The sequence below is a fragment of the Tursiops truncatus genome, chromosome 6 (genome assembly GCF_011762595.2).
Source record: "Tursiops truncatus isolate mTurTru1 chromosome 6, mTurTru1.mat.Y, whole genome shotgun sequence".
Taxonomy (NCBI): domain Eukaryota; kingdom Metazoa; phylum Chordata; class Mammalia; order Artiodactyla; family Delphinidae; genus Tursiops; species Tursiops truncatus.
In genome coordinates, this window is record NC_047039.1 from 15,207,487 (window position 1) to 15,225,461 (window position 17,975).

General features: G+C 43.9%; 1 protein-coding gene across 10 annotated transcripts in view; it reads left to right on the forward strand.

Annotated features, from left to right (window-relative positions):
* Window positions 1-2,386: 2,386 nt before the first annotated feature.
* The window catches only part of ENTPD4 (ectonucleoside triphosphate diphosphohydrolase 4), a 39,634-nt gene continuing 24,045 nt past the window's right edge, over window positions 2,387-17,975 (forward strand). For 2 of the 10 annotated variants that reach the window (XM_019941285.3, XM_019941295.3), the window contains exons 1-5: window positions 2,387-2,576; window positions 8,205-8,300; window positions 10,998-11,275; window positions 12,447-12,644; window positions 13,158-13,363. In XM_019941285.3, the coding sequence (XP_019796844.1) occupies window positions 11,268-11,275; window positions 12,447-12,644; window positions 13,158-13,363 (412 nt within the window). In that variant the 5' untranslated portion in view covers window positions 2,387-2,576; window positions 8,205-8,300; window positions 10,998-11,267. Of the gene's footprint in view, window positions 2,577-3,592; window positions 3,667-6,209; window positions 6,229-8,164; window positions 8,301-10,997; window positions 11,276-12,446; window positions 12,645-13,157; window positions 13,364-17,975 lie in introns of those variants that run through there. The other 8 variants (XM_019941286.3, XM_019941293.3, XM_019941287.3 and 5 more) reach the window with 8 other exon arrangements.

Consider the following 17,975-nt stretch of genomic DNA (forward strand, 5'->3'; position numbering starts at 1 on the left):
AAGCGCTACTCCTTCATATAGGCCCAGACTTCATCCATCTTCTGGTTAATTCCTATTCATCTTGCGGGTGTGACCTCAAACATCACTTCCTCAGAGAAGCCTTCCCTGATGACCAAAACCGGGCTGGTCCTCTCATGTACTGGGTTGAATAGTGTCCCCCCAAAATTCATGTCCACCCAGAACCTGTGACTGTGACCTTATTAGGAAACAGGGTCTTTACAGATATAATCATGTTAAGAAGAAATCATATTGTATTGGTTGGGAGGGGAGAGGGTGTGGCTAAATCCAACATGCTGCTGTCCTTTTAAGAAGAGGTGAATTTGGACACAGAGACACACAGAAGAACATCATGTGACAACAAGGCAGAGATTGGAGTGATGCAAGAAATGCCAAAGAAATGCCAAAGATTGCCGGCAACAACCAGAAACTGACAGGCAAGGAAGGATCATCTCCTAGACTCTTCAGAGAGAGCACGGCCCTGCCAACACCTTGATTTCAGACTTCAAGCCTCCCATACTATGAAAGAATAAATTTCTGTTGATTTAAGCCACCCAGTTTGGAGTAATTTGTTATGGCAGTTCTAGGAAACGAATGCAGCATATTCCATGTTTTCATACTTTATACTTTTTTTTCCTAGCTCTTATCAGAAAATTGTTGTATATGAATTATCAGGAAATACTGATGGTGTGAAAATTCTAGTGTGGCATTTTGGTAGAGGCCTCCCTGAGAGAGAGACTACCATAATATGAACCAGTAACACAGATGGGAAGGACTTTGAAACACACGTAATTTTGAGGGGTCCTGGCCCTAAAATCACAGCATGTCGGTGGCCAACTACTTCAGCTTCTCAAAGCTAACCTTAGGTATAAGTCACAGAGCTTTCTAATGTGTAAGCTATCCAAACTGGTCATTTTTTAAAAATAGCAACAGATTGCCATAAAAGGGCACTCAAGTAGGAGTCAGAACCAGAGGTTCTGCTTCCCCTTCTGCCTCTAGGGCATTTGGGCAAGACATTCAGTCTCTCTGGGTTCCAGGTTCCTTAACAGTAAAAGGAGATGGTTTGGTCTAGATAGTAACTATGGTCTCTTTGTTCGAACTTTCTGTGGCTTTATGATTCTAGTATGGAGCAATAGTTAAAAGACAGTATTTACTTCTAAAGCACAAGACTCCTTGGTCACTGCTAGCCTTCTTCCATGAACAGTATCTGAATCCAAGGATGAAATGCTACCACAAGGAGATTTAACCCGAGCTGGCGCTGGACCAAGGATTCTGCTTAAAATTTATAACTACTAGTTTTGTCCAAGCTTGTTTTACTTGACACAAGTAATGGAGTAGACGTTTCCAGGACTCTCATTTTAAAAAATATTTTAAACTGGCTAGGCTGGCTGGTCACTTTCTATCTCTGGGAAGCAGTGTAGTCACCTGTTTAGAAAAAAAAAAAGAAAAGAAAAAAGGATAAAAAGCTGTGTTTCTCAAGGTCTCTTCCAGCTCTGTGACTTCAAGGCACTTTTTTTTGTCAAGCTAGATGGGGCCTTGAGCTAAGTCCAGGTCTTGGGGTTACTCTCTGGAATTAGTGCTGTTCACCTCACTATTTCTTCTCATAACCATTGCCTGTGTTGGAGGTGCTCTAACCCAGAGTAGGCTCTGAAATATGCAACTTTTGGTAACGATGAAATCCTGGCTTTTACTAATTATGTGGACCTTAAGAGAGTCACTGAATGAGTTTGACCTTCGTTTCCCCGCTTATAAAATAGGGATAGCTACTGGCAAAGTTGCAAAACGAAACGTCGAGTCGAGCAAAAATGCCTAGTTCTTCTTAAGTTTTCAAGTGTTCTTTTCCATAATACTAATAGAACACAAATAAAACAACTGCGGGGCTTCCCTGGTAGCGCAGTGGTTGACAATCTGCCTGCCAATGCAGGGGACACGGGTTCGAGCCCTGGTCTGGGAATACCCCACATGCCGCGGAGCAACTAGGCCCGTGAGCCACAACTACTGAGCCTGCGCGTTTGGAGCCTGTGCTCCGCAACAAAAGAGGCCGCGATAGTGAGGGGCCCGCGCACCGCGATGAAGAGTGGCCCCCGCTCGCCGCAACTAGAGAAAGCCCTCGCACAGAAACGAAAACCCAACACAGCCAAAAATAAATTAATTAATTAATTAAAAAAAAAAGACCTTTGGTGTCATAAGCACTTTGCGCCTCGCTGTAGGATCGGCGGTAACCAAGCCACAGTACTGGTTATTTCCGTGATGCCACTTTCACTTTCGGCAGTCCCTGAGCTCAGCTGCACCCGCGTGGTTCCGCGGAAGAGCGCTGCGCTGGGATGCCAGTCATGGCGGCGCAGGCCCCGCCCCGCGGCGTGCGCGCTCCCGCCGCTCCCGGTGACGCGACACGGGTGGCTACGGGGTGGTGTTTTGGCGGTACGGCTGCGGGAAAGGAGCGGAGCTGCCGGGAAGCTGCTGCCGGGAAGCCGCGACTGCATTGCCGGCGCCGCCTCGCCGCGGTGGCCGTGATGCGCTCCGCTCGCGGGTCCCCGCTCCCGGGAACCCCGACCGCCGAGTCGGACGCTGCCGAGCAGGTGAGGCGGCCTTTCCGGCGCGGACGAGGGGAGGGTGGGCGGCCGAAGCGGGGACGGTTGGAGCGGGGCCCGATGGGGCCCGACGGGGCAGCGAGGCCGCGGACGAGCCACTCTGCCCCGGGGGCCCTTCCCGCGCCGTTGCCTCCCCGCCGCCCGGGTCGCGCGACCACATCCGGGTGCCAGCCGTCAGCACCCGTGACCCCGGGCGGCAGGTGCTGTCCCCCAGCCCCTGGCGGGAGAAAGCTGGCAGTCGTGCTGTCGGCGCCCGCTCCGGTGACCGCGCTGGATTTCCCCTCTGACACGTAGTGGGCGCGGGTCTGGGCCGCATGGGGAGGGACCTGGCCGGGGAGAAGGATGCTGCATCGAGGACCCTGCGGGTCTTACCTGCCACCTTGTCATGACATTTACAAGTCAGCATCGTTTTTCCTTTACTCTGCTTTTACCAAGTTTCATGCTTTAGGTTTCTCTAAAATCTAAATCTGATTAGCTCCATTGGAAAAATAGAGCTAGTTGGGCAATAAAGTGATGGTAAGAGCAGTGTTTCACAAACTCGAGTAATGCGTGACACCTCTTAAAGGGACAGTTCGCTCATTCCTCTGGAATTTGACTCAGAACCGCAGGGGTTCTCAGACCCCAGTGAGACGAACGCAGGTGTAGACTGTTTAGGAAAGAAACGAGATGCTTCCATGCTGAAAGATAAACTAGGTTATTAAAGAATTCTAAATTAGAGACTCAGATCCCTAGTTTAATTTCACATTACAGCCTTTACTGTGTACTGCTTTGTGTAATGAAAATAATTTTCCAGCCTTGGGAGGGGCCTAAAAGAATTATATTCTTTGTATTATGTTATATTTGATGTTATTGTGTCTTTGTATCAGGTCTGTTCATTCTGTTTGACACATTAGCAGAATTATAAAATGGAGTATTAATTTGTGTAAGTAGTTTGTTTATTCCATTGTTAACCTTAACATTGATTTATTTGTTGCATATTGAATCTGTGGTTTACATCCTTCCAGGCCTAATAGGAATGCATGATCTCAACCCTTACGTATACAGTCTAGAAAGAAGAAACAAAATTAAAGTTATCTAGGTATTTATATTCTCTACATATTTATTCAGCATGTTTATTTTAAATCAACTACACATGAATAAAGAGAAGATTCAGAGTGTGGAGAAACATTGGGAAATATAACTGGTTAAATCTTGGCAAAGAAGAATATTGACCTGTGCCTTGAAAGAAGTGTAATATTGTGAACAGGACATATTACTTAGTAGGAAGTGACTTAAGTAATGGCCCAAGGCAAGAATGAGGACTGCTTGTGTGGGAGAGGAGAGACCCACCTCACTAGAGCAGAGAGATGTTCTAGGGCTGAGCAGAGAACAGTTTAGTAAAATAAGATGGGACCGTTTGATGGATGGAAGTTCTCAGATGCCACACAGGGACGCTGTTGTTGACCTGTAGGCTCTGGAAGGTTCTTTTTTTTTAATAGATCTTTTTTTTTTTTTTTTTCTAATTTTTTGGCTGTGTTGGGTCTTCGTTGCTGCACACGGGTTTTCTCTAGTTGTGGCGAGTGGAGGCTACTCTTCGTTGCGGTGCGCGGGCTTCTCATTGCAGTGGCTTCTCTTGTTGCGGAGCATGGGCTCTAGGCATGCGGGCTTCAGTAGTTGCAGCACACGGGCTCAGTAGTTGTGGCTCACGTGCTCTAGAGCGCAGGCTCAGTAGTTGTGGCGCATAGGCTTAGTTGCTCTGCGGCATGTGGGATCTTTCCGGACCAGGGCTTGAACCCGTGTCCCCTGCGTTGGCAGGCGGATTCCTAACCACTGTGCCACCAGGGAAGTCCCAATAGATCTTTATTGGAGTATAATTGATTAACAATACTGTGTTAGTTTTTGTTGAATCAACCATATGCATACATATGTCCCCATATCCCCTCCCTGTAGAGCCTTCCTCCCATCCTCCCTATCCCCCCCTCTAGGTCAATGCAAAGCACTGAGCTGATCTCCCTGTGCTGTGCTGCTGCTTCCCACTAGCTATCTATTTTACATTCCGTAGTGTATATATGTCAGTGCTACTCTCACTTGGACCCAGCTTCCACCTCCCACCCTGTGTCCTCAAGTCCATCCTCTATGTCTACAACTTTATTCCTGCCCTGCAACTAGGTTCATCAGTACCATTTTTTTTTTTTTTAGCTTCCATATATATGCATTAGCATACGGTATTTGTTTTTCTCTTTCTGACTTACTTCACTCTGTATGGCAGACTCTAGGTCCATCCACCTTACTACAAATAACTCAATTTCGTTTCTTTTTATGGCTGAGTAATATTCCATTGTATATATGTGCCACATCTTCTTTATCCATTCATCTGTCAATGGACATCTAGGTTGCTTCAATATCCGGGCTATTGTAGTTAGAGCTGCAATGAACATTGTGGTACATGACTCTTTTTGAATTATGGTTTCTCAGGGTATATGCCCAGTAGTGGGATTGCTGGGTCATATGGTAGTTCTATTTTTAGTTTTTTAAGGAACCTCCATACTGTTCTCCATAGTGGCTGTATCAATTTACATTCCCACCAACAGTGCAGGAGGGTTTCCTTTTCTCCACACCCTTTCCAGCATTTATTGTTTCTAGATTTTTTTCTTGAGCTGGTTGTATTGTGAAGGTAACGTTTTACAAAGAAATGTTTCCAAAGAATGGTGTTCACGGTGAAGGCAGAAGGTTAGTGACCCGCCTAGAGACCTATCCTGAGGTAGGGATGTCTGCTGTGGTCATTTTAGATGTGTGGACTGTTTGAGGAAGAATTGACAGGACCTGATAAATGACACAGAGTAGCAACACACAGATAATTGGGAATCAAGGTTAAGAATCAGGTGACCCCAGTCCACGGTGATACTCCTCTTAGACCTGGGGAATTCGGAAGGTGGTATTAGTTTGTGTCAAAAGATTTGGGAGCACAATCTTAGACTAAATGAGTTTGTGGTAACTGGGTAAGCTCAGGATGTGGAACTGAAACTTGAGGGAAGTCAGAGTTGCAGATCTGGGAAACTACAGAGGAGAGGCAGGGAAAAGTATGACCAGAAAAAGATCATTTAAAATGGGGACCAGAAGTTTGCAAATGAACAGCGAGAGGTAGGGAAGAGGTTTGATTAGGACTTGCTATGGAAAAATAAAATTTAAAGACTTCCCTGGTGGCGCAGTGGTTAAAAATCTGCTACCAGTGCAGGAGACATGGGTTCGAGCCCTGGTCCGGGAAGATCCCATATGCCGCGGAGCATCTAAGCCCTTGTGCCACAACTGCTGAGCCCGCGAGCCACAGCTACTGAAGCCCACGTGCCTAGAACCCGTGCTCCGCAACAAGAGAAGCCACCGCAACAAAGAGTAGCCCCCACTCGCCGCAACTAGAGAAAGCCCGCACACAGCAATGAAGACCCAACGCAGCCAAAAAATTAATAAATAAATAAATTTATTAAAATAAATAAATAAAATTTAAATATTAAGAAAATGTTGATCATAAATACAACTACGTGCATTCTTCTTTTTTCTCTTATTTTAAAAAATTGAAGCATAATTGACCTACAACACTATGTTAGTTCCAGGTGCACAGCATAGGGATTCGATAATCCTGTACATTACGAAAAAGATCACCACCGTAAGTCTAGTTACCATCTGTCACCATACAAAGTTATTACAATATTGACTATATCCCCTATGTAAATTTCATCCCTGTGACTCATTTATTTTGTAACTGGAATTTTGTACCTCTTAATCTCTCTCACCTGTTTCTCTCCTCCCATCTCCTACCCCACTGGCAACCACCAGTTTGTTCTCTGTATGTTTGTGTCTGTTTCTGTTTTGTTATGTTTGCTCATTTGTTTTTTAGACTTCACATATAAGCGAAATCATACAGTATTTGTCTTTCTCTGTCAGACTTATTCCACTTAGCATAATGCCCTCCAGGGCCATCCATGTTGTCACAAATGGCAAGATTGCATTCTTTTTCTGTGGCTGAGTAATATTTCATTGTATACATACACCACAATTTCTTTGTCCATCTGTTGTCGGGCACTTTACTTGCTTCCATATCTTGGCTGTTGCAAATAATCCTGCTATGAACACAGGGGTGCATATATCTCTTCAAATTAATGTTTTTGTTTTCTTCAGAAAAATACCCAGAAATGGAATTGCTGGATCATATGGTAGATCCATTTTTAATTTTTTGAGGAACCTCCATAATGTCTTCCTTAGTGGCTGCACCAGTTTACATTCCCGCCAACAATGCTCAAGGTTCCTCTTTGTCCACATCGTTGCCAACACGTGTTACTGTGCATTCTTCTTTAAATAACAAACGAATCAAGTTGCTGTGATGTATTTTTCCCACATCTGAGTGCCACATAGCATCCTTCACTTCACTTTGGCCTCTCACTCCCACCAAGACGGTCATTTCTTACAGAATTCTGCCTGTTTGTGGGCTTCTTTTGATTTTTCCAGCTTCTCTTGTCATCTTTTGATATTCATGTTGTTCTTTTTTGAAGCACCCTTCGTGGCATCTTACCTGTTCTTACTCAGGTTTAGCTCTTCCAGAGTCTCCTTTGTCTGTGATTTTGTTTGCCTGTAATTTCAGAATTTGCTAATGTCTGTGTCACTGCATCCTGCATTTTTCACCGTGGGAGCCATTTCACTTTGCAGTTGACTTGTATTGTTTTCACTGTTTTCCTTAGGACTGTCAATGAGAAACTAACTGACCGAAAAGACTTTAACTCAGGACCCAGCGGACCTCACTCTGCTAAAGAATGTTCAGCTGAGGGGGGGCCCCATGAGCTGAAAGAATTCGAGTTAATGCACCTCTCTGGTGATGGGCCTCACACAACTTAGGCCTTTTAAAAACATGGCAGTTTTATGTAATACTGCTAAGAGTTTGCCACCCTAAACCCTGGTGCCAAGACTCTTAGCTGCAAATACAGCTGGAGTTTACGTTTTAAGATCAAATTACCGTATTGTTGTCTGCTGGGTGACATTCAGCCATACTTTTGTCCTAAATGAAAGTAATTACTTCAGCAATTTACAAGCTGTCCTATTTTCTGTCTGTCTTTAAACACAAATTTTGTAACTTACAAAAATATCTATTCATCCTCATTGTCAAAGTCATCTCATATCTCAAAAAAAAAAAAAAAAGGCCTAAGACAAACACCGGATTAAATAACATTTACTAAGTTTGCCATGGTGCATCCCAACAGGGCCTCTTCTTTGAAAGGTACTCTCTTTTCTCCTCCCCCATCCAAAGCCTACTTCCCACCTGCAGGAATCTTTCTGTTAACATGTAGCCTTCACCGTGCTCTTTGAACTGGTACAGCAGGAGTCCAGATAATTTAACATTGCCTTCTGTTACTCTCTTGATTATTTCTTGGGTATTGGTATTTTCTCCATTACCAATCTGCAGAAGCCTTGAGATTGGAGTCAGTCGTATTACTCCTCTCTGCCCTTCATGTCACTTCATAATACAAATCGTTGAATCATGAAAGGCCTTTCTTCCCCCAAGGACCTTGACTTTAAGCTGTTAATTAAACATTCTTTTCTTTTGTTCGTAGTTCAGCTATCACATAATTATCGATTTTTTAAAATGTTCAGACTGGAATTCCTGTGCCATGAAGAGTTTTGAAGACGGGCTTTCTTGATATACCCAGAAGAGGATTGGATGCCGGAAACTGGAGATATCAGTCAAAGGTAGCTTGTTAAAGACAGTTCTGTTGTTTCTTCTGATGATAAAATTAATATATGCCCTTTAAGCAACCTAGGCAAGCCTAGGGAAGAGAATAGAGATGATCCATTATCTCACTACTCAGAAATAACTAACCACTGTTAACATTTTGGTTTTTCTCCTTCCATTTTCTCCTCTCTATGCATGATGTTAGGTTTTTCACTTAACCTATCATGAGTATCTTTCCATGTCAATAAATGTAGATCTGTGTCAGCACCTCTAACAGTCACATTGTAGTCCATTGCATACATGGACCATGTTTAATTTAACCCACCCCCCTGTAAGGCACATTAGTTTAGAACAGTGTTTTGCTATTATACATAATACTGTGATGAACATCTTTAATCCCCTACCCCTCACTTGCCCCTCCCTCCTTTCCTCTCCCCACTGGTAGCCACTTAGTTTGTTCTCTGTATCTGTGAGTCTGGAGAAACTGAATTTTTAATTTAAATTACTTTAGCCACATGTGGCAATGGCTACTGTATGGAATAGCGCAAGACTAGATCAAGAAGGACCTCCTTTACCATCCTAAGGAGTTAGGACTTTTTCCTGAGTGAGAGAGAAAAATTGGGAGGTGGGGAGGTATCATGATTACTGTTTGTTTTGGAAAGATTACCCTAGTGTATAAGTTTGTAACCCTTTTCGGTCCCAGAACTCTGAAACTTGACTTCTTGCCAGGCCCTTTCCTAGGGGCCGCCACGCCGGGAATGCAGCCAAGCAGACCTAAATCTGGCCCCTTGTGGGGCTGGCGTTCTGGAGGAGGAGACACATGAGCAAGAGAAATGCAAACACACACACACACACACACACACACACACACAGAGTGTGTTAGAGGACAGGATAGGAGTATGGATTCACATGCTTGAATCCCAGCTCTTTTATTTATATTTACCTTTTATTAGCTGTGTGACCTCAGGCACATTACTCAGCCTCCCTGCTTCATCTGTAAAATATTATGCAAATAGTACCTACCTTGGTGGTCGATAGGAGGAGTAGATTAGTATTTGCAAAGCATTTCAGCAGGGCCTGGCACATAATAAGCACTATATAAGAAGTTCATAAAGGGACTTCTCTGGTGGTCCAGCGGTTAAGACTCCGAGCTTCCACTGCAGAGGGCATGGGTTCGATCCCTGGTTGGGGAACTGGGAACCTGCATGCATGTGGTGTGGCAAAAAAAAAAAAAAAAGTTAATAAATACGTAAATGCTAAGGAGGAGAAATAACCCAGGGAAGGGAGCTGGATGGAGGGGAGAGCTTGCAGTTATAGACTGGGTGGCCAGGGCGTGCCTCCCTGAGAAGGTGACATTGAGTAAAGAGCTGAAGGGAGTGAAAAAATAAGCCATATGGATTATTTCCAAGCAGAGGGAGCAGCACATTCAGAGGCTCTGAGAGCAGACAGTGCCTGGCGTGTGTGAAGACAGTGTGGACACCAGTGTGGCTGGAGTGAAGTGAGAAAGGGAGAGGGATGGTGAGGTCAGAGCAGTAACAGATGTCCGGATCCCGTAGGACGGGGAGTCAGGGTACAGCCTTTGACCTTTATTTACTTGCAAGGGGAGCTGTTGGAGGATTTCCAGCACAAGATTAACGGGATCCTGGACCCGAGTAGGGATGGGGTGGATGTCAGTTTCTGTTGAAGAATCTGCCTGAAGCTATGGGGTGAGGAACTGGAGAGCCGCTGGGTTGAGACTGCAGGTGGGAGACTGACAAGTTAGGCTGCTGTCCTGATAGGCCACTTAAGAGTAAGAGATTGCTAAGAAAAGGGACAGGCTTTAGAGGAACGGAGGTTAGAGAAATGGAAGGACTCCATAAGAAGTCGGCTCTGGAGGATGAGGAGGAGGGAGGGGTCAGGCACGACTCCCTAGTTTCTGCTTGAGCAGTCGGTGGGGTTGAGACTGAGAGGAGGAGCGTGGGAGGAGAGGATGAGGGCTACAGTGGAAGGGTTCAGCTTTAGAAATGTTTCTCATGGGCCCTGCGATGTTCAGATGGGGATGTTGGTAGGTGCTTGAAGATACGTATCTGTAGCTCAGAGGAGAAGCCTGGGGTGGAGGAAGAAAGTTCTGAGCTGTTGGATCATTGAAGCAGTAAGTGAAGTTGACCAGGAACAGAGATTAGAGTTAGAAGAGATTGGAGCCAAGACAGAGAACCTGGGGAACAGCAGACAGGATGTGCAGAAACGCCGAGACGTGGAGGGTCCTGAGAAGGAATCATTCAAGAGCTAAGAAGCAGACTAGGGGAGACAGCTGTCCTGAGAGGCCTGGAAGAGGTACATCGGTGCCACAAGACCAAGAAGGAGACCCAGGATCACGCATCCTTCGGATCCGGCAGGTTGGAAGGAGGCCCCGGCCTCCTGTTCTCCTGTGATTTGAGGTCTGGGAGCTGAAGGAGTGGCAGCCACGGTGAAAGTGACAGAGCTCCCTCGGAACATGGTGCCTTGCATGGTACTTTGTACATAAAAGAGCGATCTAGTAGGTATTTATCAGCTGAATGGAGAGTTCAGACTCCCATTCGGTTATTCATTCTGCCTGCCTCCTACTCCCACCCCTTAATCTTCCTTAACATTCAGCACCATAAGGTGGTTAAGACCTGTTCGGTGACCTGTATTTTGGCATCACTGATTCGCATTTAGGTAAAAATGCCAGACTGTTATTATCTCTTTTGATTTAGGCCTGTGTCTCTGATAGCATGAAATTAACTTCGAAGTGTGTTGCTCAAAATAAACCGAGCTAAGAGCTCCGCTGCAAGGATCACAGACCAGATTACGTGTGCTTGGGCTTAAGCAGGCACTTGATAAAGAACACAGCGTCTCCTTGGCTTGTGCTGTCTTTGTGACTTTTGTCGCTTCCTGGAACAGGAGGGCTCTGGCACCAGGAGGCCTTCTGTAATGGTGTGTGAGGACTGACTCCCAGGGCCTCGCCTGACCTCTGACCTGCCAGCATGGGGAGGTGAGTGATGGTGCCGAATCACCGGCACTGTAAAACCGAAGATTTGGTGCCACAGAAGCAGGTCTCGAGAAGGGGGAAGAATCTAAATCCCAAGTGAGAAGTGTTCAGAGTCGTGCTACACTTCTGTGTAACACCTTTGTTCTTCCAGGGCCCCAGGGGGGCGCCTGTCACAGAAGGAAAGTGGGGTTCGTGTAGTTTACTGTACGGGGCACACATGTTGGAATCTGGGAGGAGTTGTATTAAGCACAGGGTGACCGCCTGTAAGCCTCGGAGGTATGAGAGGGGTGATAAACTCCATGGCGTGGCCCAAGAACCCACATGGAGACCAGAAACTACAAATAGAAAATTCCCTTGGGTTAGCGGGATCCCTCCCCCTTCTGTGAGATATTTTAGTCCATGAAGCACTTTTTAAAGGGAAGAGTGTAGAAATTAACAGTAAACAGTAGAATTTATCCCAAAGGCAGCAAGGTTTGTTTTGTTTTGTTTTTTAAGCCTAATAATAGTCTCTCATTCCTGACAAACTGAGAAGAAAGTTTATTTGCAAAAATGTCTCAGGAATATTTCTAAAAACACAGGATATACAAAACATATTTATTGACTGCTGCGGGGATGTTGTTAAAGATACTGTTTTTTCGTTTTTTCTCACGCAATCAGCACGGGAGAGATTGGCCTCGGGATTCAGTGTTAGAAAATCTGATTCCTCCTGGGCTGTTTATATGTTTCTGCTGTAACAGACAGGGTTTTTGGTCGCTGTCATGCTCAGCCACCTTTGCAGACTTTCCTTATTACATGTGTTTCTGGGCTCTGAGTTCAGCCTCCTTAAACCTGGTTTCATTATAGATTTACTTATTTATCTTATTGAACTTATCCTTATAAGCTGTCTATAATTCTATTTTTGGAACAAAGCCGGGCACAAATAAAACTACTTAATACTCTCCAGAAAGGGGGAACACAGAAGTGTCATCAGGGCTGAATTCTCATTCATGTAATTTTATAATAACGAGTTAACATAGCAAAATAGCAACGTGGAAGATGCAGGTATACCGATAACCTACCAGCAGGGAAGTAGGGGCAGCTCAAGCTGAATGTCTTAACTTTCAGATCAGTGGAAGTGAGGGGAGGCCTCTCTGGAGCAGACTGCTTTAGCTAAACCTGTCTTTTGAAATTTCAGGATCGGCATCTCCTGTCTTCTTCCGGCTTCCTGGCATTTCAGCATCTCTCCAGTGGGGTGTCCCCGAATTCTGAACACCAACTTACGCCAGATTCTCGTCATTAGCGTTCTGGCTGCTGCTGTCTCACTTTTATACTTTTCCGTTGTCATAATCCGAAATAAGTATGGGCGGCTCTCCAGAGATAAGAAGTTTCAAAGGTAGGAGGAGAAAACATTTGTTTTCTAGATGGGATGCCATACCTTCATGTGATGACTTCCAGACTTTGGGGACTTGGATGGAATTTAAGGAGCAGGTGGCTGGAGGAAACAGATTTTGTACTGAATACAGCATAGCATGAAAAATTAAACTGTTTGAAATGGTTTAGTCATTTACCACCAAATCCACATCATAAGAGGATTTAAGCATAAGCTTCTCCTGTGATATCTTTTAAGCTGATTTTTCAGTTAATGTTGATAGTTTGGAAATAGAGTTTTGCTTTTCAGAGCTTATTTGAACGTAGTTAAGGGAATGATGAGTGTGTATCTGCTCTAGATGACTTTTATCACTATCACTTTTTTTGTTTTTCTTTTGACTTTTTAATCATTCGGCAGTTGTGAAAGTGTTACGGTGGTGCTACCACACAGCTTAGAGATCACTGATTTGGTGTTTGTTTCTTGCATCATTGATAGTCTCTGTCTCATTAAAAGTATGTGTTTGTTTCTCTAAACAAGGTACTTGGCACGAGTTACTGACATTGAAGCTACGGACACCAATAACCCCAATGTGAACTATGGTATCGTGGTGGACTGTGGGAGCAGCGGGTCTCGGATATTCGTTTATTGCTGGCCAAGGCATAACGGCAATCCTCATGATCTGTTGGATATCAGGCAAATGCGGGATAAAAACCGAAAGCCTGTGGTCATGAAAATAAAACCCGGTATGTGAATGATAAATACCTGACTGGTAACCAGGCTCTGCCTTTTCATTCTCTGTGCTGGCTTTCACGTCTTTCCCTTTCTCTCCTTGCAGTCATCACCCTCATTCAGAGCTCACACCAGGACCCAGTTGATCTCCTTGTTTCACTCTGTTTCCCCTTTTCTGTTCATCTTGCATAAGGTGACTGATACCTTCATAAAATAGCCTAAACCCTTGTCTGTCTTTTTTGTCTCCTGCAGCATTTACCATAGTGCCTTTACTTATGGTGTCTGCTCAAATGTTGGCTAGCTGACGTTAATTATGGAGGGATGGTTTTCTAGGTGGTAGCCGTTGGTCTCTATCCTTAATGAGAAGGTAATTTCAGATAACTCATGGATATCTGTACTTGAATACATTGGTATGTATTTGTTATTTTTAAAAATTGCTACCCCAGTGCATTTCTAATCATCTAGGTTATTTAAGAAGAGTGACAATAGAACTTAGAAGAGCTGATATCACTATGTCTAGTTTTAAAGATACTGTAATTTCTAAGTCAGTGTGTTATGTAAAAATTGGGATTTGCCTTCCTCGTTAGACAATTTAAATCAGTGGTTCTCAACCTTTTTCTGTATCTGTATCATTTCCATGGGCAGCACCCTTCTGTCAAGAGTGTTAGGAATGGAAGATCTCAGGAATACCTTGAAATAGGCACCTTAGGTCTTGATGGTTGATAACCACTGATGTGATTGGACCATAGATCTTAATAGAGTTTCAGCACTTTTGTCTCATTTAGTGAATGTGTTGAATAGTAAAATATTAAATAAAAAATTCTGAAGAATTTATCTTTGAATATATTAGAGAATGTTGACAAAAAATAGCTGTCATAGCTTACTATCTCCCATTTCAAAAATGTAAGTGAAAAAGAGATTAGTTTTAACTGATAAGAAAACCTGTCCTCATAAAACAGTCTACCAGGACTGTAGACCTTTTGCATCCTACTCATTCTTCAGTGAATAAGTCAGTCCCACTTCTTTCTTCAGGCAACACTCGACAGGTTGACTGTTCTTTGAGGTTTGGGCAGCTTGGCACCAGCGTATAGCTCAGAAAATTCAAAATCTCTACCTCATTTTTCAGGTTAAAGAGAGGGAACTTACTCTGAGCGTCTTGTATAAGCATTATTTTGATACCAGAGTACATTTCCATGAACATTTTTTTAAATTAATTTATTTATTTTTGGCTGAGTTGGGTCTTTGTTGATGCGTGCGGGCTTTCTCTAGTTGCGGCGAGCGGGGGCTTCTCTTCGTTATGGTGCGCAGGCTTCTCGTTGCGGAGCGTGGGCTCTAGGGTGCGCAGACTTCAGTAGTTGTGACGCACAGGCTTAGTTGCTCCGTGGCATGTGGGATCTTCCGGGGCCAGGGCTTGAACCTGTGTCCCCTGCATTGGCAGGCGGATTCTTAACCACTGCGCCACCAGGGAAGCCCCCGTGAACATTTTTTTAAAGTTATTCATAGAAGATCATTTTCTCTGTAAGTCTTAGTGAATGACTTTCAGTTTTCTATTTTCCCATTTCTTACATTTTTATGTGTCTCTAAATCTAGAAACACTTTCAGGGTTAAAGTAATATTGACCAAATAAATTCACCAGAAAATTAAAAACTTAAACTCTGTAAAGCACTTTGCATTTCGTCTGGCTTCACATCCCAGGTTCCATCAGTGATTACCTGCTCTCATGGAATAAGATGAAAACTTTCATGCCTTGGAGTTGTCCCCTGAGAACAAGGGGCAGCTACCATAGCATCCCAGGGTACACACCAGAATCTCATTAAAATCAGTCTGAATATGATTCTCTTTGATGCTACAGGAAATGTTTGAAGTGGAAATTCAGGTACCTTTTTATAGTACTTCTCTGTCCTGAAGCATGGGCTCTTGTGTATAGCATTCTAGCAAAACTCTAGAAATTTCCTTACTTAATAGATTCTAGATAGCTTTGGGCTTGGTGTCCATTGAAATGGCAATGTATGTGGAGTCCAAAAAATCTGGCTTTTAGATTGCTTGATGCTGATTGCTTTGACAGATCGCTTAATCTTTCTGAGTCCACAGTTTTCTAATCTGTGAAATAAATTTTGGACTTCTGAAATCCCCCTCAGCTTTAATGTTGTAGGCTAAATGACAGCTGGAAATAGTCATTCACTTATGTACTCATTCAACAAATATTTGTTGAGCACCTGCTATTTGCCAAGAGACTGTGTCAGGTGCTGAGAATAAATTTGAACAAGACACAGTTTGTGCCCTCAAGAAACTTCCAGTTGAAATGAGACAGGCAAGTAAATAGGTAGTTTCGATGAGGCGGAATGAGTGCTCCACTGAGAGATAGGGGTAAGCGTGGAATGTAATGAGAGCTCGCCTTCAGGGTCCTGTTAGGGAGGACTTCCAGAGAGGGCATAGCTCGGTGGGTGAGCGGGAGTCAGCCAGGTGAAAGGGGTGGGAGGAGGGAGGCAGTCAAAGAGAAGCCTCTTCCTGGTGGAGCTGCAGGGGCCCTAAGGCCAGAATATGATGCATTACAGAAATTTTATGCAGTCTAGTTGAAGCCAAATGGAAAGAATGTGGCAAGAGATGGGATAGGTGAGTGCTCAGGGCACGTTATGCTGTTCTAGAGCTGAGCTTTATCTGGAGGGCATTGAGGAGCCACCAGAGGATCTCAGACCAGGAAGATCTCAGACCATGGAGAGTGGTTGGGGATTGCCAGGACTTGAGAGTAGGATGTGCTGCAGCAGGCTGGCAGAGGCTGGTGGTGTCCAGCAGAGATGAGAAGTGAAATAGTGTGAGCAGAGCCAAGGATAGGCGATCAGTGAAACCTAGAACACACGTTGAGGTGAGGGAGAGGCATTTTATCCAGGATACTGGCTGGGGTTGCTAAGGTAGGTCACGAGCAGTAAGAGCCAGGTTTACAGTGGAAGTTGAGTTTGGGTTTACATATGTTGCTGTGAGGACAAGCACATGGCTGTGTCCAGTGGACAGTTACTACATACTGATCTGGAGGTTGGGGAAGAGAGCTGGATGGCTGCGATTAAGATTCGGAGATCTGAGGCATAGATGGTGATGGCCGCCATGGGAGTGAGTGAACCTGCTGAGGACAGTGGGGGCGTGTTTCTCAAGGGCAGGGGCGAGCTCATGTGCAGCTGATCCCAAGTGTCTGACACACAATAGTGGCTCAATTAGGTCTGTGATGACTGAGAAGAGAGCATAGGACTGAACAGGTAGCACCACCATCACTTAACAGCCGAGACGCTGTGGAGGGAGTTGCCAGAGGGATAGGGAAAAACTAAGAGTGTATGGTGTGTAGTGTGAATTGCTCTCAAATTAGCCTCGTTAAAGAAGCATAACTTTTTTTTCTTTTGTACCTCTTAATCCCCTACCGTTATCTTGCCCCTCCTCCTCCCCTCTCCCCACTGGTAACCACTAGTTTGTTCTCTATATCTGTGAGTCTGTTTCTTTTTTTTTATATTCACTAGTTTGTTGTATTTTTTAGATTCCACATATAAGTGATAATAAACAGTATTTGTCTTTCTCTGTCTGACTTATTTCACTAAGCATGATACCCTACAGGTGCACCCGTGTTGTTGCAAATGGCAAAATTTTATTCTTTTTTCTGGCTGAGTAGTATTCCATTGCATACACATACCACATCTTTATCTGTTGATGGACACTTAGGTTGCTTCCATATCTTGGCAATTGTAAATAATGCTGCTGTGAAAATTGGGGTGCATGTATCTTTTCTAATAGTGCTTTTGTTTCCTTCAGCTATATACCCAGGAGTGGAATTGCTGGATCACATGGTAGTTCTGTTTCTAGTTTTTTGAGGAACCTCCATACTGTTTTCCACAGTGGCGACACCAATTTACATTCCCACCAGCAGTGTACAAGTGTTCTCTTATCTCTAAATCCTTGCCAGTATTTTTTGTTTATGGTCTTTTTGATGATATCCATTCTGACAGGTGTGAGGTGATAATCTCATTGTGGTTTTGATTTGCATTTCCCTGATGATTAGGGATGTTGATCATCTTTTCATGTGCCATCTATCTGTATGTCTTCTTTGGAAAAATGTCTCTTCAGGTCTTCTGACCATTTGTTAATCGGGTTGTTTGCTTTTTTTGATATTGAGTTGTATGAGCTGTTTATATATGTTGGATATTAACTCTATTGGTCATATCACTTGCAAATATTTTCTCCCATTCAGTAGGTTGTCTTTTTTGTTTTGTCGATGGTTTCCTTTTCTGTGCAGGAGCTTTTACGTTTAATTAGGTTGCATTTGTTTATTTTTGCTTTCCTTTCCTCTGCCTTAGGAGACAGATCCAAAAAAAAATATTGCTACTTTTTATGCCAAAGAGTGTTCTGCCTATGTTTTCTCTCTCTAAATGATCTGACATTTAGGTCTTTAATCAATTTTGAGTTTATTTTTGTATATGGTATGAGAAAATGTTCTAATTTCATTCTTTTACATGTAGCTGTCCAGTTTTCCCAGCACCATTCACTGACGAGACTGTCTTTTCTCCATTGTATATTCTTGCCTCCTTTGTTGTAGATTAGGTGACTCTAAGTGCGTGGGTTTATTTCTGAGCTCTCTATTCTGTTCCA